Source organism: Acinonyx jubatus, chromosome E2, assembly GCF_027475565.1.
Source record: "Acinonyx jubatus isolate Ajub_Pintada_27869175 chromosome E2, VMU_Ajub_asm_v1.0, whole genome shotgun sequence".
NCBI classification, from domain to species: Eukaryota; Metazoa; Chordata; class Mammalia; order Carnivora; family Felidae; genus Acinonyx; species Acinonyx jubatus.
Window position 1 is genome coordinate 1971778 of NC_069396.1, and position 24327 is coordinate 1996104.

The 24327-nt window shown below is 52.2% G+C and overlaps 1 protein-coding gene across 3 annotated transcripts in view; it reads left to right on the plus strand.

Moving 5' to 3' along the window:
• The first annotated feature begins 11956 nt into the window (after positions 1-11956).
• The window catches only part of KLHDC4 (kelch domain containing 4), a 65188-nt gene continuing 52817 nt past the window's right edge, over positions 11957-24327 (plus strand). Inside the window, exons 1-4 of one of the 3 annotated variants that reach the window (XM_053210269.1) lie at positions 11957-12133; positions 15895-15986; positions 19695-19773; positions 20511-20609. In XM_053210269.1, the coding sequence (XP_053066244.1) occupies positions 12035-12133; positions 15895-15986; positions 19695-19773; positions 20511-20609 (369 nt within the window). In that variant the 5' untranslated portion in view covers positions 11957-12034. The remainder of the gene's footprint in view (positions 12134-15894; positions 15987-19694; positions 19774-20510; positions 20610-24327) is intronic. The other 2 variants (XM_053210270.1, XM_027076383.2) reach the window with 2 other exon arrangements.

Genomic DNA, 24327 nt, shown 5'->3' on the forward strand with positions numbered 1-24327 from the left:
CTTTCTTTCTTCTTTCTTTCTTTCTTTCTTTCTTCCTTTCTTTCTTCTTTCTTTCTTTCTTTCTTCCTTTCTTTCTTCTTTCTTTCTTTCTTTCTTTCTTTCTTCCTTTCTTCCTTTCTTCTTCCTTCCTTCCTTCCTTCCTTCCTTCCTTCCTTCCTTCTTACCTCCTTCCCTCATCACAAAGTCTATGAAGGATTTTGGAGAGATGGCCGTGGCAGAATAGTTTTTGGATATTACAAAGGCTCCACGTAAAAGCAGAGAGTACAACTAAAAACAAAAACAAAACTTTCAGGGACTCTCGTGAATGTACAGTGGGGTTTTCCAGAGGCCACAGGACATGCTCGGCCCAACAGATTAAATGCACAAGCACATCTAAGAATTCCACCAGTTGTCTATGAAGCCAGACAGTAAGACATTTGCAAAAACAAAGAACAGAGCTCGGCTTCTCACTAAATGTGGTTACTTTTTATTAAAGAGAAATATAGTTGCTTTTCATTAAAAATAGGTGGTTTATGGTAAGAGGTAATAACATTATTCTTGCTATTTAAAATGAATTAACAATGGGGTGCCTGGGTGGCTCAGTTGGATAAGTGTCTGACTTCGGCTCAGGTCATGAGCTCACAGTTTGTGGAATTGAGTCCCACGTCGGGCTCTGTGCTGACAGCTCAGAGCCTGGAGCCTGCTTCAGATTCTGTGTCTCCCTCTTTCCTGGCCCCTCCCCTGCTTGTGCTCTGTCTCAAAAATAAATATTAAACAAATGTTTTTTGAAATGTCATGAAGCTGAGCCCCTAAACCCATAATCTCACTAGTGTGCTTGTAAGAGGAAATTTGTATCCACAGAGACACTGGGATGTACATAGACGAAGGAAGGACCAGGTGAGGCCACCAGGGGAAGGCCAGCCAAGGACAGACCTGTCAGGAAACCAACGCTACCCACACCTTGACCGCAGCCTTCCAGCCTCCAGCACTGGGAGAGAATGAGCATCTGTGCACTGAGGCCCCATGCTGTGGTACTTGGCCGTGCCGTCCAACAGACTCATATGGGGCAGGGGGTGGGCGCATCCTCCAAGCCCACAATGGCCGCATAGGCCCTGCCTGCACGTGGGGGCTGCGGGACCCCAGTGTGTCCCATAAACCAAGTCACCTGCCCAGTGGGTGCCGCTAGCAGGGGCCCCGTGATGGACAGAGAGAGGAGCAGGGGCAGGGACATTTGGCCCAAGGGACATTGGCCCAAGGAACCAGAGCCCACAGTGGGAAGAGTATCCGCCAAGCTACAGAGGCTTGCTTTTCTTTTTTTTGTTTTAAAGTAACTTCATTTGGGGGAGCAGTTTTCGGTTCACAGCAGAATGGAGCTGCAGAGAATCCCCACGCGGCCGTGCCCCCTCACACCCGCGGCCTCCCCACACGCAGTCCTGCACCACCGCGGTGCCCCTGCTGCTGTCAGGAGCCTGCACAGACACGTCACCGGTGCCCCGGGCACCCCATGTGCTACCAAGTTTATTCTCTCTCCGGGCTCACTGTTTGTTCCGGCCTCACTGTCCAGCGTAGATGGAGGTGTGATGGACGTGGAGGTGGCCACAGGGAGAGCCGGAGGGGACGGCGGGCGCAGGGTCCAGGTACAGAATCTCCCTGGGCTGATGGGACCCAGCGGCCTAAGCAAGTCTGGTCAGTCTGGTAGGCCTCCCTGCAGACCCGGGTTCTGGCTGCCGCCTATATCCCCCAGCCAGAGCTCAGTTTCTTTGTGCTGAGTTCCCTGATTTGCAAAATAAAGCGGGGGTATTCTGCAAGCCCAGCGTGCGGGGTGGGGAGGAGGGGGGAGGGGAACCAATGGCGCTCGGTCTAGAATGAACTGTGTCTCCGCAGGACCAGGGAGAGCTGGGAGCCGGCCTAGCCTGGCCCGGGACAGGGACCAGAGGCCAGCTCCCTTCACCCCAGCGCCCGGCAGGGCTACGAGAGCTCACACCGGCAGCGAGTACCCTGCACCGGGGGCTCCTCCAGGAGCTCACCCTGGTCACCCTCCCCAAGCTCTGCTCTCAAATCCGCAGGCTCTGCGGTCCGGTCCGGTCGGGGACCCTGGGACCCTGCAGGGATTCCCATGCTTCTCTGAGCTAGTGTTGCTCAGCAGAAAGGAGGGGACTGGGGTCAGGAGGGTGTCGTTTCTCCAGTTCTGGCCGCAGGGCTGGGTGACGCTGGGTGAGGGGACTCAGAGCTGCCCCCACAGTGGCATGTCCACGGATGGCCCCTCCGGGCATCCGCTTTTCCTGTGGACACTGGTTCAGAGCAGCGGTGCCCCTCAGGTCCCAGCATAGCTCAGAGCCCTCAACGCTCTGGCCCCGAGTCACCGTGGTGACAAAACATGATGAGCCAGCCCGTCTGGCTCCTGTGTGCCCAGTGGCCCCCGAGCAGGAGAAACAAACACTCACTGTCCCCCTTGGTGCACTTCTGGGAGACATGTTGATTTCTGCACCTTACCCGGGGTTTGTTTTGAGTTTTTTGAGCTGAACCTGATGATTTGGGGGCAGTTGGACAAAGGCATCGGGGTGACTGGGAGACAGGCCTTAAAGAGGGTCTGGCCTCAGTAAAGAGCCCATGCTGCCAGCCTCTGCCTGCAAGTGAGTCTCAAATGTCCTGTGTCAGCACTTTGTGGGATTTGGGGAAGAATCTGGGAGGCGGGGAGCAGAGCACAGGGGCTCTGTAGGTAGATGCTTTGAAACGCTATTCCGGGCATCCTGGGGGTCCGAAAAGGCCACAGTCCCGGGGGTGAGGGGGCTCTGTCTAAATAACGAAACTCCCAAAGAGGCTTTAATCCCTACTTCTACCCCAGATTCTAGACGATTCTCATCCTAGAGGACTCTGTGTCTCTATTTCTCAGCAATGTGCAGCACTGCAGTCTGGTTTTTACTAAGTGGTGAATGACTGATACTTAGAATCTCCAGAGCAAGGCAACTGGAGTGCTAAGGAGGTAGGTGGTTCCCTAAAAGGATGCACACAGGTTATGTGGGGAGGGGGGAGGGAGAACGTCAAATGGATGCCCCCAGACATCTTCACCTGTAGCCCAAAGGCACCTAGGAGAGTCTGGGGATTACCACTCGTGGGTGTTTTCTCCCCAGAGCAGATGCCCTATGCTGGGTGGGACGGCTCAGGGTCTGGACTCTGAGAAGTGAGCTGTATCAAAATGCAGCGTCGTATCCCGCATGGGCTCCTGAATGAGACCAGACAAAGCACATTTGTGGAAAAGCCAGCAAAATCCACATGAAGCCTGGAGTTTAGCTTATAGTCACGCCCCACTGTGGGTTTCTCTGTCTTGACCAACCCGTCATCAGCATGGAAGATGAACACACAAGAGCTCTCGGAACTGTCTTTGCAACTTTTCTGCAAATCTAAAATTATTCCAAAAGGAAAGCGAGTATGTCTGATTAAAAACAAAGCAAAGAAAAAAAAAAAAATCAAGTGACCACAGGTGAAAGTGCTAGGGGCCTGGGGCAGGCGGGGTGGCAGGCAGGTGGGCAGAGGGCGGAAGGTGCCGGAAAGCCCACCACAAGGCCGCTGGAGGAGGGCCTGTGGCTCTCTGCAGGAATCTTGGCCGTCAGGGCGGCGCTCCAGCGCACCGCGGCGCTTTGATGGCGGAGATGTTGGAGGTCAGGACCATGGGACCAACGGCCTTTGCCCTGAGCCCTTGGCCATCACTCTCCTCAGCTGTCAGGATGCTTTCTGCACACGGTTTGCTTTCAGGACAGTTGAGCAAACAGTAGTTTATGGGTTTCCATAGACACTGGGCCATGGTGACACCAGAGAGCGCAAACATCCTGGGACCTGGTTGGAGTCCTTTCCCCCAGACTCCACCTGGGTCCCAGGGCTGTGGCCCCAGCCTGGCTAACGTGCGTGCCTGCGGCTCTATTGCCTCCCTCAGTTAATCCCGTGAAACTATTGCTAAGCCTGCACCGAAGCCCCTCTTAAAACACAAAGGAAAACAAAAATGCAGCGTCTAACACATTATTCATCTGGGAGGACAGAGTGAATTCAGAAAAGCCACTCTGCCCCGCCAGCTTCCCCCCCCCCCCCCCCCCCGTCCCCTCACCGCCAGCCAGCCTGCAGGTGCGGTCCCCGTCCACACCAAGGCCCTCTGGCATGAGCGCCACGGCAGGCCCGTGTCTGTGCCCAGGAAGGCTGCAGGACACCTGACTTTGCGTGCAATGCCGGCATGCACGAGGGGATGATGCAATTTCCCCCGCATGTGGCCGTCCACGTAGCAGCACTGCCCTCTAGTGGCTGTGACTTTGCCAGCTCGGGACTCGTGACCAACTCTGAAGCCCTGTCCTATCAGCCCCCGGGAGCCTGGGGAAACTGAGGCCAGGCCGGCTCCAGTCGCGTGCGACCCAGGCCACCGCCACCCCGCAAGTGCGTTTAAAGGCTGCTGGGTTGTGAGGTGTGGGTGATGGGGTGATGCTCCCCTCCCAGGCTCCTTTGTCATTGTTGTGGGCACTGTGTCCACAGTCCCATGGCCCTGGGCCTGGTCGAGGACCATGGGAGCTGGTGGCCCACTAGGACCACGGCCTGCTCGTCACCTCCAAGGAAGCTCTATCTGCCGTGGCTGCTGTATCTAAGCTGACCTTCCGTCACTCGGCCCTTTTTGCCCATGTCCTTGGCCCAGAACAGAGTCAGGTTGTGTCTGTGCTATGGCACCCGGGCCGCAGACCAGAGTGGTCTGATGCCAGAGAGAAAATGAGACACCGCCTTCTACTTTCAAGAACGCTGGCACAAGAATTTCGGACCCCTGTGATTTCCCCGTGGGGATGGGAGGGGCCAGGTGGGGTCAAGGGTCAGAACTGGGGAGGGATGCCCAGTTCAGAGTCCCTGGTAATTTTATTTTATTTTATTTTATTTTTAAAGATTATTTATTTATTTTGAGAAGGGGGGGGCATGTGAGCAGGAGAGGGATGGAGAAAGAGGGAGAGAGAGACAGGATCCCAAGTAGGCTCTACGCTGTCGGTCCAGAGCCTGACGTGGGACTCAAGACGGTCGAACCAGGAGATCGTGACCTGAGCCAAAATCAAGAGTCAGACGCTTAGCTGACTGAGGCACCCAGGTGCCCCAGTCCCTGGCTTTTTAAAGTGTGTTAACGCTTTTCTCTTTTTGTTTCTTTCTTTATTTTTTGTTATTATGCTTATTAATATAAATCAATGTGAACACTGCATGTGTGTTCATGGGCAGAGCCGCTTTTCCCTGATAGGGGTCATCAGCGCCCTCTGCTGGCCCCGAAGCCCGGCAGCGGGAATTTCCTCATCCGGCCGGGACTCAGGGGCATCCTGGAGACTGGCCTTGACAGCCAGGAAGCGACCTTTAAGACTCGAGGACGACAATGGGCCGGTGAGCAGCTTGTAAGGGCACCTTGCCTGCTCCCGTGAGATCCTGTGGTGTGTGTTCCCTCACCCTGCTTTCCAGGAGGTGGGCACTGGCTGCCGAGACCCCACCCGCTGCAATATGACTCCCAGCACTGGTCTTAAAGGCTTTTGCTACTTTTTTTTTTTTTGAAGGTATTAAATAAATACACCCCGCCAGTATTTGGTGATTGTCGGTGTTTTGGATTTTGGCCGTTGTCATAGGGGTGAGATGGTGTCTTTTTGTTTTACTTTGCATTTCCAGGGTGACATCTGGCCAGGAGCAATCTACCTTAATTATAAACCCATTAGCTAACTGCCTCTTCGTAGAGAGGGGATATTTGAGAGACTAGGACATCAGGCACATTTTGAGGGCAAGTGAGGGGCCCGGGGGGAGTGGAGGCAAGCGGGACTGGGGCACCTGGGTGGCTCAGTCGGTTAGGCATCTGACTCTTGATTTTGGCTCAGGTCATGATCTCACGCAACTTCACGGCAGCGTCACTGGCGTTGGGGTTTTGCCCTGGAGCAGCTTCACCCATTTCCCGGAAGAACCTACTTTGTGTTTTTGTCTTCAGTGTTAACTGACTCCTGTTCCTGCCCCCCTCTGCCCAAGAGAGGGCTTCCTCCCCAGGGAGCTGACCACAGATCCAGTAAGGGGGGTAAGGGGCCGTAGAGGATCAGAATTAAAGGTTTGCAATGAGACCATCAAGCCTCATGCGGTCAGAGTCCATCCATAGGGAAGACAGGATTTGCGTCTTTCTCAAAATTCACCAGAATGGCTTGTCTCTCATCCCAGAAACTGTACATTTATCCATCGGTCCTATGTTCCTCTGCCGGGCCTTTCTAAATCTTCACTCTCATCTTGGCGGGGTTTTCAAATGTGTGTGGTTCTTACTCTTTGGAAACGGATGATCCGTGTGTAACGTCGCGTGCTGTCCTAAAACGCTTGCGCACGGAGACACTCCCCTTGTCTGTGCTAGATAGCGCTCTCCGCGTCCCTTGTCAGCCCCTTGGGGGACTTCATTCATTCATTGTTTACGCATTATTTGTTAGCATGTAATGAATAGTGTGACCTCTCTGGGGGTCCAAAAGTGAACCAGACATGGTGGAAGGGAGATTAAAATCTAGGGGAAGAGAGCAACGGCACACGTGTAATTCCAACACAATGTGTTTCCAGTGTATTCTCAGGACCATTAGAGGAAGTGCATTAGCGGGAAAATCTTGATTTACCTGGAAATCAGATACTATGAACGTTATTCCTGGCGTGTCATTGAAAACCTGGGCAACACTTAACCAACTCACCAGCCTCGGATTGTCTGAAAACGATCCAGCCCTCAGAGTCTGATGCGGTAGTCTTTCTTGCACACACTTTCTATAAATTGCATCATTCACAAGCATGTTCAAGAGGAGAATATGAGTGAGTTCTGTACCCACAATGCGGTTTCACTACTGCTTCTGCAAAGGGTCAGCACCTTCAGAAGGTAAGAGCCACGTGGTTGCACAGTGAGGGGAAAGCCCTTCTTGAGAAGCAGGCATTTTTAGCAGCGTGATCTAACTTCATGGCCGGGCATCTGGGACTTAAGGGGCTGCCACTGGTAACCTTCAGTGTAAGAGCATGCACGGCCCGTGGCTTTACTGCAACCTGCTCGCGGACTCATTGCCATCCGTGCCACGTTCAAGGTTGCTTCCGCACTTGCAGCGACCGTATCTAGCATGGCTCCTGGCTTCCGTTCCATTTTCGGCATTATTTTCCGGGTTTTGGTGTTGCCTTCTCCCCAGTTTTTGTATCTGGCAACCTCCGAACTGTCCTTGATCTTCATGTGATGCCTCTGAGATCCAGTGATAAAGAGGGACAGGGCAAGGGGTCCTGTACAAGGAGCCGAGCAGATGAGGGAAATGGCAACGCAGATTTTTGTTCATCATCAGTCGGCAGGAAAGTCCCACAAATGCTCAGAGTGGCTGCACGTGGGAGGGAAGCCTGTGGGCGGCCTTGAAGTTTCCTTCTTAGCCTTGTCTGTATTTTCCAGATTACATCCTGAAAACTACGATTTAAAACAGGAAGCTGGGCTGCAGCATGGTGGATTGTGTCAATGGACCAGTTGTCCGTTCCAAGCAACTGAGAATGCTGGGCAAACGTCGAAACGAGTCTTCTTAAAGACACTGCAAAATGAACAAGGAGCAAAGTGTTACCAGATCAGCATCTAACAGAAACTAGAAGCAAAAACATCGGGTAGAAACTAGATTCTGCAAATGGCTTTTGATTCCAGGCATGAGCAAGCGTTGCCATGTTCGGCTTCAGTTTTGACAGCCTCAAAGGGCAGGGGCAAAAATTCATCAAGCCCAAGGCTGACCCAGGTGGGATCTAAAAGAAGTTAGAGGATCTCAAATTAAGCTGAGTTTCCTCAGAGTGAGCAACCCTGCCCCCCAATACTTTGGGGACCACAAGGACGTCACCTCAGTGCTGAGCAGGTGGGGAGGCAAAGATCCTGAGGTGTTATAACCATATCCCTGCCCATCCTTGGATTTTTCAGCCTACATTTGCATGGCCTGGGTTGTCAGAAAGAACTTAGGCTACGAATCTGGGCTCGGGATGTCGTGAACCAACAGCGCCATGGTTCTCTGGCAGAAGCTAAGGCAATTCCCCTCTGGAGAAAGACGCTTTCGCCGAAATCTTTCAAAGGATACACACAAGCTGTGCTCTGAAGAAAATGAACAGCATTACTGCAGCATAAACTGATTAATATACGTACTTTAAGGAAATAGAGGACAAGCTTTAAAATATCTGCAGAGAACAGAAAGCTATACACGTGACCTAGCAGCTTTGAGAAAAGAAATAGAACTTTTGAAAGAAAGAATGATCCAGAATGTGGTACAAAGAGACAAAGAAATGGAAAATGTGGACAGGAGTTAAGAGACCTGAAACAAGGACTGGGAAAGGGGTGGCATGTGTTTAACTGGAGCTCCAGGACAAGAGGAGCGAGAACAGACAGCATCCTCTGAAGAGAAAATGAGAGAGAAGTTCCTGGACACAATAAAGCCTCCGTCCCCAGCTTCAGGAAGACTACCGAACCCCAGGCAAGAGAAATAAAGAATATCTAAATATATCTTAGTGAAACTGCAGGATAATAAGGATGAAGATACGATCATAAAAGCAGGTAGAGGGGGAAAAAACTTTCCAGAAAGATCTTTGGAAAATCTCAAAGTCTTTAGAAACTAAATAGCACACTTCTAAGTAACCCAGGGGTCTAAGAAGGGATCAAAAGAGAAATTAGGCAGTATCTTGAACTGAATGGAAGTCAAACCATAACGCATTACAATTTGTAAGATGCACCTGAACCGTCATCAAAAGGAGACCGAGAACTCTTAAAGATTTCAAATAAATGGATTAAATTAGAAAAAAAGGAGAAAAGGTCCCCAAATACTTGGAAATTAAGCAGCACATTTTAACCCCAGAGAAGAGAGAATTTTGCTGTCAGCCTCGATGTAGCAAGGAGACTGGGTCTACCCCTTCCCTTCAGGCTTCTAGAAAACCAGACAAATGTACAAAGCAACGGGTTGATTTCACTCTCCCCCCTTTCTCTCCTAACCCCTTCCTCCCTTCCTCCATCCCTCCTTATTCCTTGCTTCACTTCACAAAGCATTTAAGGAACATCTATGTTTCTCTGTCTTGTTAGAACCAAACTTCCTGGAAGCTGGTGGGCATGACTTCTGTTTTGTATCTCCTATTCTGGTACAATGTTCACGCGCTGCAGTCCAGTTAATGTTGTTACATGAAATGATTGTCAGCCAGCTCTATTTCATGCCATCATTTCACAGCACACAGAATCTCTTAAGTTTGCATTTTGCGAATTTTCTAAGTTTTTTTTCTTATCTCGCTTGATTCTCCCAAGACTTTTGTGTAGTAAGTGGGCTAGTTTAATATTCTCATTTTTTCCAGATGGGAAACATGCAAAGAACCACAACATCCATACCGCACTTGGGAGAGCTTTCCAACAACACTGATTATTTGCAAGGAGGGTAATGAGGTCGAGCCATTGTTAATCAGTTTTCTCTTCTGGGTTTCAACTTGAAGACAGCAGAGGGCGCCTGTCGGCACAAAAGATACACTCTAGCCATTAACGTTATATTAGATGTAAGATAACCCATTAAAGTTTCAAAAGTATGATTTCACTAAAATAGGACTATGTAGTTAATCTTGTCACCATTTTAGGATTCTGATCTCATTTTAAATGTTCTAGCCTCTCTGTGTCTGGGTAATGAGAACTTCAACCTCACGTAAATCACCATGACAAATATCGTCCAAGCACCTTCCAACTTGGCTTCAAGATTCTTTCGGATAATAAAAGCATGAAGCCCTACATCGACCAGACCCTTCTAAATCTTAAAAGGGAATATGCTCTCCCTTTCTCAGCCTTCAAGAGGGGAACACTGTAATGAATTTCCTACAGATGCGCTGGGACTCAAGGGTCATTTGGCTTCAAGTGCATTGCCTCGAGGTCACCCGATATTCTTAGAAAAGTACAAAAGGATTAGGTATGTTCTTAAAGTCATATTGCACTAGAAGGAAAGTGGGGCAATAGTAAGGACTTGGCCCTTTGTAGCTCATTGTTGGAGGTGATTATGTCTGGAGGCTCAGGAGCCAGCTCACTGTGAGATGCTGTAGCTCTTTTCGGATATACTTCTGTTTTTTCCCCCTTTTATCACACATGGTCTCCTAATCACCTACAGGCAGCGCTGGACACAGTTCCAGCCGGAATCCTTCTCGACCTCTTCTTCCCATAGTTTCCCCAAACTTCATTTTTCTTTTTAAATAAGTAGGTTTATGGACAAGGGTTGGGGTTGGTTGGAAAAGCATTTATCCCTGCCTTTTTGGTGATGAGTAATTGATTGGATCTGTTAATCTACCTGGGTGGCTTAGTCGGTTGAGCATCCAACTTTGGCTCAGGTCATGGTCTCACGGTTCATGATTCCAAGCCCCACATTGAGCTTGCTACCATCAGCACAGGGCCTGCTTTGGGTCCTCTGCCCCCCTCTCTCTCTGCCCCTCCCCGGCTCATGGTCTCTCTCTCAAAAATAAATAAACATAAAAAAAAAATAAACCCGTTGTTTTACTAGCAAAAAGGGGTTTATTCAGCAATGGCAGAGGAATTGCAATTCAGGACACACAAGCTATGGCAAAACCATATTTTATGGCGGAGGAAGCTGGGAGGGGTTGTTTTGAACAAAAGTCCATAGAAGAAAACCAGGAATCCAGGGTGATGATGACTTCTCACTGGCTGAGTTGCCGGGGTGGTCTATTTCTTGCAGAAAATGCAAGTGTACATCTTTCCCTATGGGACCTGTAAGTGATGATCCTTTCCTCTTGATGATTCTTCTATTGGGGTCTATAATTGAGAATTCTTCCTGTAACTGACCCTGAGTGGTGTGGCTCCCCCGTCTAGCCTCCCCACTCCATTTTAGTGAGGTTTCCTTTTATTAATTTTCACAGATCCAAGGTAATTTCTTTGAGGCTGATCCCTGTGGCAGTTCACTTGCACAATAAGCAACGAGATCATTTCTTGACTTATGCTTTCTTTTTGCCAAATGCTTGCTTTTGTCATTAATTTGCTCTATTTCCTTGATCACGAGCCCAAAAGATGACATTTCCTTTTCTCTAAATTTATTTATTTTGAGGTGGGGAGGGGAAGAGAGAGAGAGAGAGAGAGAGAGAGAGAGAGAGAGAATCCCATGCAGGCTCTGAGCTGTCAGCACAGAGCCAGACATGGGGCTGGAACTCATGAACCCTGAGAGCATGACCTGAGCAGAAATCAAGAGTCAGATACTTAATGGACTGAGCCACGTAGGAGCCCCAAAGATGGCATTTTCTAAGTAATGTTAAGAATTTTTATTGAACCCTGTCCAAGCCATAGTATTCCATGCCCTACAAATAAATTTCCCATTTATACGGGTATTTCAGTCCAATCCTAGAGCACAATTTCCTAGCAGGCAGTTTCAGTTTCTCAGGCTTGCTGAGCTGACTCCTCTTGGAGGGGGATCATCAGCCCTCCCCTACGGCTGAAGCAGCAAGTCCTCTATCGCGGGACATCTGAGGAAACTCGGTGGACAGCGGATGGCAGGACGCGTTTCCTCGTTTAGCACGAGATCCTCAGTACCTAACCCCGTGCGGGAGGAGGGACTGTCTTCCCTGGAAATCCTTGCAAATGTATGAACATTTGCCTGGGGAAGGAAGTTGAAGTTATAATTAAACCCGCAAAAGGGTCCGTCCGAGGTTAGGAGCAAAATGTGGCTCCCGTCCCGAGTCACCCAACCGGGTCACTCTGCGAGGCTAAGTAATTTGGCCGCATCCAGTAAACACTCGCAGCCCACCTCAGCTCGCTCGGCGGGGCCCCAGGGGGAGGGCAGGCGGGGCCTCCCACGGCCGGGCCGGCAGCTTTCCACCCACGCGCCCCCAGCCCGAGGGCGCCCAGCCTGTCCCCAGAGCCCCAGCGCCCCGGCTCCGGGAGTTTCGGCCGCCGGCCGGAAGCACGCGCGTAACGCGCCGGAAGTGACGCTTCCCCGCGCCCGCCCCCGCGAGTGCGTATTTCCGGTGCGCCGCGCCGCGCTCTGCTTCGCTGCCCGCCCCTCTGGGAGGCCTGGTTCCTCCTCGGACCGGCGCGATGGGCAAGAAGGGCAAGAAGGAGAAGAAGGGCCGCGGGGCGGAGAAGACGGCCGCCAAGATGGAGAAGAAGGTGTCCAAGCGCTCGCGGAAGGAGGAGGTGAGCGGGGCCGGCGGCCAGGCCCGGCGCCTTCTCCACGCGAGCCACCCGCCCCCTCCGTGCGCGCTGCTGGGGTCCCGGGTCCCGTCGGGCTTCCCTCGGCCGGGAGGCGAGAGGACCGGGCGAGGGCCTCCGCTTCTGAGCCTTGCCTTTCTTCCTTAAAAGTAGGGTGCATGCCCCTCACAGCCGCCCGGAGCCGTGAGCGTCAGTGGGAGCAAGTGCAACTGTGGGGATTCCAGAACGGTTGTTGGCAACAGTGCTGCCTTTTCTCTCCCGCTCTCTACTTTCCCTCTCTCTCTCTCTCTCTCTCTCTCTCTCTCTCTCTCTCTCTCTCTCTCTCTAGCTCTCTCCTTTTTTTCTCTCTCCCTCTGGCCTCTCGCTGTATCTCCCTCTGTCTCCGGGCCGCCGGGTCTGCGAATGGATCAGTACTGAACTTAGCCTTGAGTATTCTGAGTATTCTGCTTTCCGTCGGCGGTTGCACATGGACTTCCCGACCTGGGTGATCCACGGTGGTTAGTGACAGTTTGCCGTGTGCCAGGTGCTCTGCTGCCTGGGCTCCGGTCCTCCCAACCGAGTGAGGCAGGCAGCTTTGGCATGCCCACCTGACAGTTAGGAAATCAGCAGCTAACAAGTTACAGAGCTGGGAAGCAGCACGGGGCTGTAATCTGACCAGATGTTCCCATTCCAGAGCTCTTAACCACGTTGCCCTTTTTCTTTCCGAGCCTTTCACGTCTCTGCTCTGTCCTCTGTCAGACAGTGGGATTGGGCTTTGATGCTCTCAGGCTCTTCACCGGTTAAGTCCTTGGGCCCTGCATCCACAGATCCGGGTCTGAACCTCATCTCTGCCACAACGAGCCGGAAGACCTCAGAGGAGCATGGCCTGCCTGCGCAGCGGCTGTGCCTCAGTTTCTCGCGCGTGAAGTAGGGCTAGTGGCCGCGTGTGCCTGGGTAGGGTTGTGCACAGAAAGACGGTTAGTTTTGGGGGAATCTTTAGACCGGTGCTTGGCATGCAGTGGGCACTCGGTAACTGTTAACAGGTGTTCACTCATCGTCACACCTCTCTGCAGTGCCCAGTACTTAGATGGCGGTAGCAGCGGCTCCTCCGTGCAGAGAACCTGTCGGGCCTGGGGCCTGGGACTCTGCATGTTGCCTCCACTCATCCTCACAACAGACCTTCAGGATCACTGGTCATCTGGTTAGGTCAGGCCCACAGAGGATAACCTCCCTTTCTTAAAGCCAGCTGTGTCATATAACGTAACCTCATGAGAGTGCGTCCCATCCTTTCCTGGCGGGGGACTGAGGGGGGATCTTGGGGACAGCTTGGAATTCTGCCTGCCACAGAACGCATGTCTCACATACCCGGTGGGCAACTCCACTTGGGTGTCACGCAGATTCCTCCCCCTTCCACACTGTCGGTATTGAAGCCCTTCTGCCTCCAGGAAGATAATTTCTCAGGTGAATGACATTGGACCAGGAGCCCTGAAGTGATTGTGACGCCCAACACTCCCTCCTCCACCCAGGTCTCTGTAAAGTTCCAGCGGGTCAGTTGTCTTGCGTAGCTAACACAGCGGTTTTGCGTTAGGGTTGTAGCCTTTAGGCCACTGCTCACATAAAGTGGCAGGATAATGGGTGTTTTCGTGGGCTGCGTGAGGGTGAGAATTGGTAGAACCCCTCTGATTCCTAATTTGTCGTCGCGGAGAAAATTGGAAGGTGCCACGTGCAGTTACACACCGGAAGGCTTGCCTTGGAAAAACTCCCCAGCTGCACGAAGACGGGCACAAACGTGGCACTAGGAGTATTGTTTGTGAAGACAGAACGTTGGCATTGGCCCAGGCGTTGAGCAGCACGGTGGGTAGAGACGCCGGACGGAGTCGGAGCTCTGCCACGGCGGAAGTGAAGGGATTCAGCCTATCAGGCTGTGGCAGTGTTGAGCAGAACGGCAGGTTGCAAGAGAGTACGCAGTACGACGTCAGTGGCGTGGAGGAATAACATGGGTCACTTAGGGAGATGTTTGTGTGGTGAAAGTATAAAGAAGGGCTCGATAGTAAGGCGCCCTCTGTTCCAGGTAGTGGCCGCTTCCTGGGGGCCTAGGGGTGCACGGTGGGGAGGCGGAGGGCTGCGGGTGGCTGTTCAGGCCAAGGACTGTGGCGTTCTGACGAAAGGAGCTGAGAGAAAGCCCTTGGAGCTTAGAGTGAGGAGGTGGGGTGGGAAATGAAATGGGCAGAATGGTCTGGAAGTGTGTTTTTTTTTTTTTTTTTTAAATTTTTCTTTTTCGTTAACGCTTATTCACTTTTTGAGAGACAGAGACAGAGTGTGAGCAGGGCAGGGGGCAGAGAGAGAGGAGACACAGAATCGGAAGCAGGCTCCAGGCTCTGAGCTGTGAGCACAGAGCCTGACGTGGGATTCGAACCCACGAACCGTGAGATCATGACTTGAGCTGAAGTCGGACGCTTAACCGACTGAGTCACCCACACCCCCCTGGAAGTGTGTTTAAGTGCAGGAAGGATATCTGCCTACATTGCGGGATGAGGGCTGTGGGATGGGGAGGGAGGGAAGCATGAAAGGAGGCGGGGACACATCTCAGATCCCAGCACAAGCAAGGTGAGGACAGTGAGCTTTCAAGAAGAGACAAGGACAGAAGGTAACTTTCCCCTGACACACTGGGGGTGTGCAGTCACTAGTGAATGCAGGGATGCAGACTCTGGACTGGGAGGAGGAAGACCAGGTTCCAGGGCCGCCCAGCTGTGCAGGTCAGTTGGCACCTTGACTTCTAAGTCTGTTTCTGCAGTTGTGAAAATAAACCCAGATTGGCTGCAGGTGATAGTTGGAGAACCCCTGCGTGCAGGCGCCGTTGTGAACAGACTGACTGGTCTTACTTGGAGCTTATCTTTATTATGTTGGTGGAAAGGAGGAGGAAACAAATAAATGAGCGAGGGAAGTCTCAGAGCCTGCTGTGCAGACAGCGGAGCGTGCTGGCGGGCGGCCCCGGCCTGGCTTTCTGAGAAGCGGTGGAAAGTGCTGGCAGGAAGTCAGGGCCGGCTTGTCTGAATGGAGGGGGGGCCCTCTGTGCGGGGTGTGAGGTGGGGTGCTGGGTGCAGCGTGCGTGCATCTAAGTATACTTGCGAGAAAACTGCTTCTAAGGTCGAGCTCTGAGTACTTTTGCAAATGTCAGATTCTGTGTCTTTAAATTTTTTTTTTTAATGTTTATTTATTTTGGGGACAGAGAGAGACAGAGCATGAACGGGGGAGGGGCAGAGAGAGAGGGAGACACAGAATCGGAAGCAGGCTCCAGGCTCTGAGCCATCAGCCCAGAGCCTGACGCGGGGCTCAAACTCACGGACCGCGAGATCGTGACCTGAGCTGAAGTCGGACGCTTAACCGACTGAGCCACCCAGGCGCCCCAGGTTCTGTGTCTTTAAAATGGGAGGAACACATTCATATTCTCAGATGTGACTGGCCCCCGGTCAGGGCAGACAGTGGGAAAGGTGACCCAGGCCTGACGGGCGCCTGGGGGGCTCAGTCGGTTGAGCATCCGACTCTTGATTTAGGCTCAGGTCATGATCTCACAGTTGTGAGACCGAGCCCCGTGTGTCTCCCTCTCTGCCCCTCCCTCCCTCTCTCTCCCTCTCTCTCCCCCTCCCCCCCCCCCCCCCCCCCCGCCGCTCTCTCCCTGTCTCTCTCTCTCTCTCTCTCTCAAAATAAATAAGCATTAAGAGGAGTTTAAGAGCATGTCTCAGGTGTGACTGCTTATCTGCCTTTAGGAAGACCTGGAAGCTCTCCTCGCGCACTTCCAGGCACTGGACGCCACCAAGACTCAGGTCGTGGAGACACCGTGCCCCCCGCCTTCTCCAAGGTAAGTGAGCCAGGGCTCTTCGTTCTGGCTTCTGACGGTTTGCGTACATTGGACAAGCACTTTAAGTTGGCGCCATGTTGGGGTGCCAGGGTGGCTCCGTCTGCTAAGCGTCCGACTTCGGCTCAGGTCGTGATCTCACGGTTTGTGGGTTCGAGCCCCGCGTCGGGCTCTGTGCTGTCCTCGTGGAGTCCACCTAGGATCTTCTGTCTCCCTCTCTGCCCCTCCCCCGCTTGCGCCCTCTCAAAAATAAACGTTTAAGAAAATAAGTAAAGTGGCACCGTGTTGTCATGAATAACCAGGCACGTGGGATGTTTTCATCATGAAAACCCATTCCCGTTCCGGATAAGCTCCCACACAACGGTTTTTGACTTTTCTTCTGAAGAACGGGACTGAGGCTCTTCTGCCCGGTTGTCACCAGCAACATGAAGCTGGGTCCCCCAGCTCAGCTGCTCGGTGGGACCTTGCCGTTTGAGAGCTCTCCAGCTGGTCGCGGCTCATGGACTAGAGTGTTACCCCAGTGAGCTCTCCGGTTCTTAAAACGTTTCAAAGCTGTGTGTCACAGGCACAGACCTCCACATCCATCTTCTGTTGCTGTTTGTTCCTGACGGCGAGTGGGACTTTCGGACATCAATGTGTGTACGCCAGTTTGAAAGAATTTGTGAATTACGTGAGGGACTCCGGTCTCGTAGGGTTTCAGGTACCTCTCGGATGAGCCGGGATGAGCAGGCTTTGGTTTTCCTCTGACTTCTTCCTCTTCTGTGCCAATCCCTGTCCCCTCGCGTCCGAATTCGGGTTGTGTAATGATTTGATTTAGGGTTCTGCTCGCTGCCGACAGAGTAGGGGGAAAACATTGCCTGCGTTGAGCTGGGAACCGGGAAAGGCCAGGTGACCCTAGAAAAGGTCCCGCCTTCTTCAGAGAAGGGGAGAGGTGCGTTAACGTCACAAGCACCTGAGACTGGTTGAGAAATGATTTGTTTGCTTTCTGTCAGGATCAAAACTACGCTTTCTCGTGCCATGGTTGCAATTGAGATGAGTTTTACCAGGGCTGTCGTCGGCCTGAGAGTGGAGGCCTGGGGGCCAGCTCTTCCGGAAGGGAGGCGCAGGTGACGGCTCTGACGCTCAGATCCCACCTGCCTGGGACACGGGGTTTAGTCCTCGGCTCCTCTGAGGTGGGGGGACGGCGCACCTGGCCCCGAGCAGAACGGTGTGACGTGGACAGCTACCCAGCAGCCCCCAGGGTTGTGGGTTGTTCCTGTTTTTGCGTGAGAAACGACGTTAGGAGTCCGGCTTGCTTTCCCGCGTATCGGCACGTTCCACGTGTGGTAGACGTGCGTTTTCCTTTGAATCGTTAAAGCAGAGGAGTCCTGGGAGTCCAAGGCTTTGTGTGCACAGCACCCAGGGGGAAGCCACTTTGAACGTGGATGGATTTTTCTTCCCCCTTTTGCTGACACTTTCAAACTTTTCCTCAAGCGATGTCGTCCCAAGAGCCGGGCTTAATGTTAGGATATAATTTGGAATGTTAGTGCTTCCCTGGTCCGCTGGGAACACTTTCTGGCAGAAGGGAGTGGTGCTTGGAGCTGAGATAGGAGGTCTTCCGGTCGGTAACCTTAGCGGCTCGTGACCTCTTCCTTCTCCATCGTGTTCTGGGAAACACCGTGCAAACTACGGAGTTTCGTGAGCGTGTGTGCCCGCAGGGGTTGGCTGTGCTGTAGTTTAAGGGGGAAGGAAGGGCCATACACTCCTTTCCCTCAGAGCCGCAGGGCTCCGGACGCAGGCCCCAGGAGGCGGACGCAGCCCGGGGCGTGCGCCAGCGACCCTGTGACACTCCGGGCCTGCCCTGGGTGCTCTTTCCTGGGGGTGCTTGTTACTTTTCCACAGGGAAAAAAAATTTTTTTTTTTTTAAGTTTGAGAGAGAGAGTGTGAGAGCTAGAATCTCAAGCAGGCTCCGTGCTGTCGGCGCAGAGCCTGACTTGGGCCTCGGTCGCACAAAGCGTGAGATCACGACCTGGGCCAAGCTCAAGAACCGGACGCTCAGCCACTGAGCTCCCCCGGGCGCCCCCACCACAGAAAAGTGTAGTAGGTTAAGTGAAGAAAAGATTCTGCGTTAAAGAGCTTTGGGAACGACTGGTTTCCTTTTGAGATTAAAAAAAAATCGTAGTGAAAGATATCTAATGTGAAAGTTTCCATTTCCACCATTTTTAGCTCTACAGCTCACTGGGGTGACTTCCGTTCACGGTGCTGTGCAATAATCCATTTCCGGAAATTTCCATCACCCCCGATGGGAGCACTGGACCTATTAGCAGTCACTCCCATCCCCCGCCTCTCTGCCCATGGTGGCCTCCACTTTCTGGTTTTTTGGTTTGCCTGTTCTGGATGTTTCATACAAGTGCAATCAGTCTGTCCCTGTGTGTCTGGCTTCTCTCGCTCACTTAGCACAACGTCCTCGAGGCCCACCCACGCTGTAGCGGGAATCTGAGCTGCTTTCCTTTCAGAGAGCAGTAGCGTTCGATTACATGGAGGCACAGCATTGTGTGTGTCCGGTCAGCTCGTGACAGACTCTGCCATTGTTCGCACCTCTTGGCTGTCGTGAGTGATCCTGTATGAACGTCGCCATACAGGGGTCTGGGTGGGCCTGTTCTCGGTCTTCTTGGCACATACCAAGGAGCAGAGTTGCTGGGTCCTGTGGTGATTTCGTGTTTAATTGTGAGGCTGTTTGCCACAGCAGTAGCACTATTTTAACACTGGTTTCTTTCCTGCAAACTTTCTCAGCGTCTAAAATGTTTTGTGGACAGTAAATCCCCGAGGGAAGATAGAGTTGCCTCATTTCTCCAACTTATTTGACCTTGAAACCTTTGTTTTCCTTGACGAACTCCTTTGGAATTAGGTTGCAGTACGCGCCCCGGGGACCCCGCTCGTGGGGATTTTGAGAGAAGTATTTTCCGCTGATGGTTCGTCCTGTCCTCTCACCCCCATCACTGTCCTTCAGTACTTCCTACTGAGATGGTCTGGGGTGTTTACAGATTCCTTACCGCTGCTCCTTTGTTTTCAGGTGTAATATAAGCACAAAGTTACTGACATTTTAAATTTTTTTAATGTTTTAATTTGTTTTTGAGAGAGAGACAGAGACAGAGCTAACAGGGCAGGGGCAGAGAGAGAGAGGGTGAGAGAGAATCCCAAGCAGGCTCCACACTGTCAGCACAGAGCCCATTGTGAGTCTCAAACTCAAAAGCTGTGAGATCATGAGCTGAGCCGAAATCAAGAGTTGGACGTCTAATGGACTGAGCCATCCCGGAGCCCCTTATTTGTATTTTTTTAGGTGGAAGGAGATACTGTATTGAAATGCTCAAATACTGGACTTTTTAGAACGGTTTTGATTGTGATTCAAGGGCATAGACCCTTAAAGTGTAGGTCTGCTCTGGAAATTTGGGCACTGAGGCAGGAGCTCCTAGACTTCTCACTGCCTGATGGTCTTTAGCCAAGTGCTGTGTGAGTCACACAGGTCCAGGGCTGTCCTGGGAGACTGGTGTCGTGGCCGTGAGGTGGCATTTAAGGGTTGGGGCCTTAGCTTCCATTCAGAGTGCCGGGCTTCTCTTCCGCGGGATTTTGGGGAGGCGATAAAGGCCTCTGATGGGAAGGGAGGCGGGCTCTCAGCGGGGCTCTGTGTGGCCAGATTGCGCACTGACCGGCCCCTGCTTCTGTCTCGTGTAGGTTGCACGCCTCCTTGTCTGCGCATCCTGACAAAGATGAATTAATCCTTTTCGGAGGTGAATATTTCAATGGCCAAAAAGTAAAGTATATATTTTTTTCTTTTCCCCCCAAATTTCCATGGGTCTCATTTTGAGCAAAATTAATTTAAAGCAGCGATATCAAACACGCACCCGTCCCGCCTCATGAGCTTACAGGGCTGGCACGTGACCTTGTCCTGGACCAGCCACCAGGACCCTCTAGTGACCTCTAGGGTCACTCCTCGTATTGTCTGCTTGAGCTAGACAGGCACCCTGCTCACTCGGGCTGACGTTCGTGCCCATGAGGCGTTTCCAGGGTTGTTTCCTACCCCTACCAGTGGGGTAGGAAAGTGCTCGTAAATTGTAGAGCTAATTTTCATTTCTGAGCGGGCCAAAAAGACCTGTATTTCAGAGTTGAGTATAAACAGTTAGAAAAGCACGAGTTCCCCTTCCCTCCGTGCTGAGGACCCCTGTGAGTCTGACTTAACCTGTTCATCTTCCACTCTGAATTTTCACGCATTTTAAAAACCAGGCTTGACTTGAAGAGAAAGACAACTTGGGAGCAGCAAGGGATCTTGGTATCTTAGGCCCTAGTAGGCATGGTGGGAAGTCTTTTTCTTTGTCATTATCCCGAAGGCTTCCAGGGGACCAGCCCCAGGCCTCCTGCATCGGTGTGATTTGCATGGCTTTACGAAACCCGTTTCCCGGGGACAGCTAGTGATCGAGATCTCATGTTCCACCTACCGTCGCTTGTGTCGAGGCATCCTTCGTGACACTAAATCCCTCTTCTTTTTCGCAGACATCTGTGTATAATGAACTCTACACCTACAGTATCAGGAAGGACGCCTGGACCAAAGTGGAGATCCCCAACCCGCCCCCGAGGCGCTGTGCTCACCAGGTATGTCGGCATCGACCGTCAGCCCTCCCTCCTTCCCTGGGAGGGCCTGTTATGTGCTTGGAGAGTTTGTAAGTGACAGGCCGCCCGGCACGGAGAGGCCGGGACCTGCACAGGGTCCTCGCTGGCCGTTCCTAACTTGGACTCGTGCCTGAGCTGCTTCCCTCACGATACGGGGCTGGATGCCTTCTGCAGGCGGCCTGAAGGTCGTGTGAAGAAATCCAGGCAGAGATGCCTAGCGCCGTGCTTGGCGTGTAGCGGCCACTTGGCAAAACGTCCTCCGTTCGAGCGAGAGGCTCCCGTGGGCCCAAGTCTTGGTGGCGAGAGAGAGGGGTTCCTTAGGAGAAGCGGAACGTTCAGGTGGTTGTTGGGGGACCAGATGGGTCGTAGCCAGAGGCAGCTAAGGCTAATGAAGTCAGCGTGCTGTTGGCTAGTTTCTGCTCACCCTAGGGGGCCTCCAGGTGCTGTGACTCCACGGGGACAGACTCTCGGTCTTGCTCGTTATCATAGCCCCGTGCTCTGAGCAGCGTCAGGGCACAAAAAACAATTTGGGCGACACTTTTCCGGCGTGGAGAAGGATGCTTGTGTGAGTCTGTCGTGGTGAGAGTAAAACCCGTGCACGGGATGTGGGGGTCCCTTCTCTGGTTCTTGGCTCACAGGGAGCCTGCTGACCTGGGATTGAGTCGGGAGGAGGGCCTGCCTGCTGGGATTGCACGATCATCTTGTGCACGTAGAGACTTGAGGGCGTTTGGACTGGTGTGTCTTGTGAAAAGAAGAATGTCCCTGGAGGGTTAACGGTCAGATCTCAGTAAGCTTGGGTTTTAGTACGTAACGGAGCTTGAGGAGTTTGATGCGTTCGCCGGAGCCGCCCCAGTTCCTGAGAATGTGCCAGGCCTCCAGGCCACGGAGGAGTCCTGTCCTGTCCCGGCTGTGGTCTCCCCAAGCCCCCAGCCCTCCCAGATGGCTCATCGGATTCCTGCACCCCAAGAGCACTCACGTTCTGCTGGAGCGGTCCCATGCATGCCATGTCATGTGATGCGGGCTCGGGCTTCTTTGGAGTGTCTTTTTTTTTTAAATTATTTTATTTTATTTTTATTTTTTAATTTTTGTTTATATTTTTTTAAAGTTTATTTTTGAGACAGAGAGAGACAGAGCATGAACGGGGGAGGGGCAGAGAGAGAGGGAGACACAGAATCGGAAACAGGCTCCAGGCTCTGAACTGAGCCACCCAGGTGCCCCTAGGGAGTTTATTTTCTTATCCATTTTACTCACGGTTACTAACTGTGTCCTTGAAGAATTAGGGTCGTGAAAGTCTTTGAGACGTTTAAATTCAGTTACCTTGCCAGGGTGCTCAGCAGGTTCTGATTCGTACGCCTTCCTTAGGAGGGATTAGTAATATCCTTGTAGTTAAGGTTAGTTTGCTGTTTTCTCTGAATTTCACAATGAATCAGCAACGGGAAACAGAAAATTTGTTGTAAGGTCTTTTGCCTAAAGTTCCTTATAGTCCAAATTCTACTACATTAAATTCTGAGACATAGAACTTTCCTTCTGGAGCACCTGGGTGGCTTAGTTGGTTGAGCATCTGACCCTTGATTTCGGCTCAGGTCATGCTCCCAGGGTCGTGGGACCCAGGGTCTCCCTCCCTGTCTCCTCCTCTTCCCCTCTCCCCCTCTCTGCCACCCTCCCTCTCTCCCCTCTTTCCCACCTCGCCTCCCCCTCTCCCCTTCTCTCTCACCCTTTCTCCCTCCTCTCCCCCTCTCTGCCACCCTCCCCTCTCCCCCTCTTTCCCACCCTTGCCTCCCCTCTCCCCTTCTCCCACCCTCTCTCTCCCTCCCTCTTTCCCCTACTCATGCTGTCTCTCTTTCTCAAATTAAAAAAACAACAACAAAAAACCAAAAGTTTTTACAGACTAATTTAACATGTTGGAAGTCACATTTTTTTATCTTCTCTTTAACTGGGACTAAGAGAGTAGAAACAGAAGCTTATACGTACACCATTCTTTCTTTTCTCCTAGATTCTGGAGTTTTGGGGGGTGAGGTTTATTTTAGTGTGTAATTGGAGAGTTTAAATGGCTTTTCTAAGAGAATGCAGCCGAGTGAGGGAGAGGGAAGGGCTGTAGCGCCTGCTGAACGTGTGGCCGGATGTGTGCGGGCTTCAGCTGCTCCATTTCCCCGGAGAGAGAAGGGAGTGTCCACACCCCTCCGCCTGGACCCTTAAGGACGCCGCCACCCACGGGAGTGCGCCATGGAGAAGTGGGGGAGGGTGACGAGGACGCGGCAGTCGTGACATCATGTCTCCTTGATGGTTTCTCCCGAAGTAGTAACTAAGTCAAATGCATGTGAGACCAAAGGCATTCTCTCCTAAAACAGAGAACGGCTTGTGGTTAGATACACGTCACCCGTGTTCTCACTGGCCTGGTGCGCTAACGAGCAGGAGTGGGCTACAGAGAAGGGTTGGTCTATGGAAAATGCCCCCGCAATATCCGCGATGGCCCATGTGAGCTGCAGAAAGTGTTAGCCTCCATCTAAATAATGGCTGCACTCCGGCCCGTCTGAGCAGGCGTTCAGGGGTCCTGGACTGCTCCCCCAGGAAATACGAGGCGTCTTTCACCCTCCAGGCACCCTCTGGGGCTCGGATATGGCGACCAAAGAGACAAATTTGCTTTTCCCGAAGACGTCCCGTGGTTTGTGTCTTCTCTGGTCCCGATGGCATCATGTGCTTTTAGGACTCGGCTTTCACGAAGCTGAAGCATGATGCTGGTGTCCGGTCCATTTCGAGTCTGTTAGTTTGGATTCCGGTGGGCTTTTTTTTTTTTGGCATTTGGAGGGAGACTGGGGAAACATGACTTTCTTCCATGCGACATGTTGTCGCATATTGTCATGCGACAACAAATAGACCCAAGTGCCTGGGAGGCACACGGCCTTGTGGGACAGGTCAGAAAGTGGTGCTGTCGTGCCTCATCCGCGGGTCACTGGGCGGGGCTTTGTCTTCGTGAGGTGCGGTTGTCCGTTTCAACGGTTATTCAAAGCCACTGTGTGTACGTGTGTGTGAATATACATACGCTTAAAGTTGTTTTATTATGGAAACTGGTCTGGATCACCCGGCAGAAGAACCAAGTGGCACTCGGAGATCTTGGAAGGACGGAGGTTTATTTTACACTGGTGGGCTCAGAGAAGAGATCATTCTCCAGAGATCTGAGCACTGAATGCAGGCGGGAAGGGTAATTTATAGCGTCCTCTTCCGCATTCGTGATGGCTTTTGCACGCGTGCGGCAAACGGGGCAGGAAGAACCCAGAAGAGGAGTCTCTCTAAGCTGGGAATTAGAGCTTCAGTCCCATCGGCCATCTTATGGTGCAGAACTTTACTTATTTTCCCAGCAGTAGTATTTTGGCGCCTGAAGCAAGCAGGGTGGGAACAAGAACCTGGAAGGGCAGTCTTCAGGCAGGGACTGAAATTCCCTTATCAGTCCCGCTGGCCATCATATAACAGATTTTCCCCTAACAGTTTGAACTTTATTGCTCTATATCCCAGATATAAAAATAATCACTCAGGGGGGCGCCTGTGTGACTCTGCTGGTTAAGTGGCCGACTTAGGCCCGGGTCCTGATCTCACGGTTCATGAGTTCAAGCCCCGTGTCGGGCTCTGTGCTGACAGCTCGGAGCCTAGAGCCTGCTTCCGGCCTCCACCCTGGTGACCTCGCTCCCCTGTCCCGTCCAGCCAG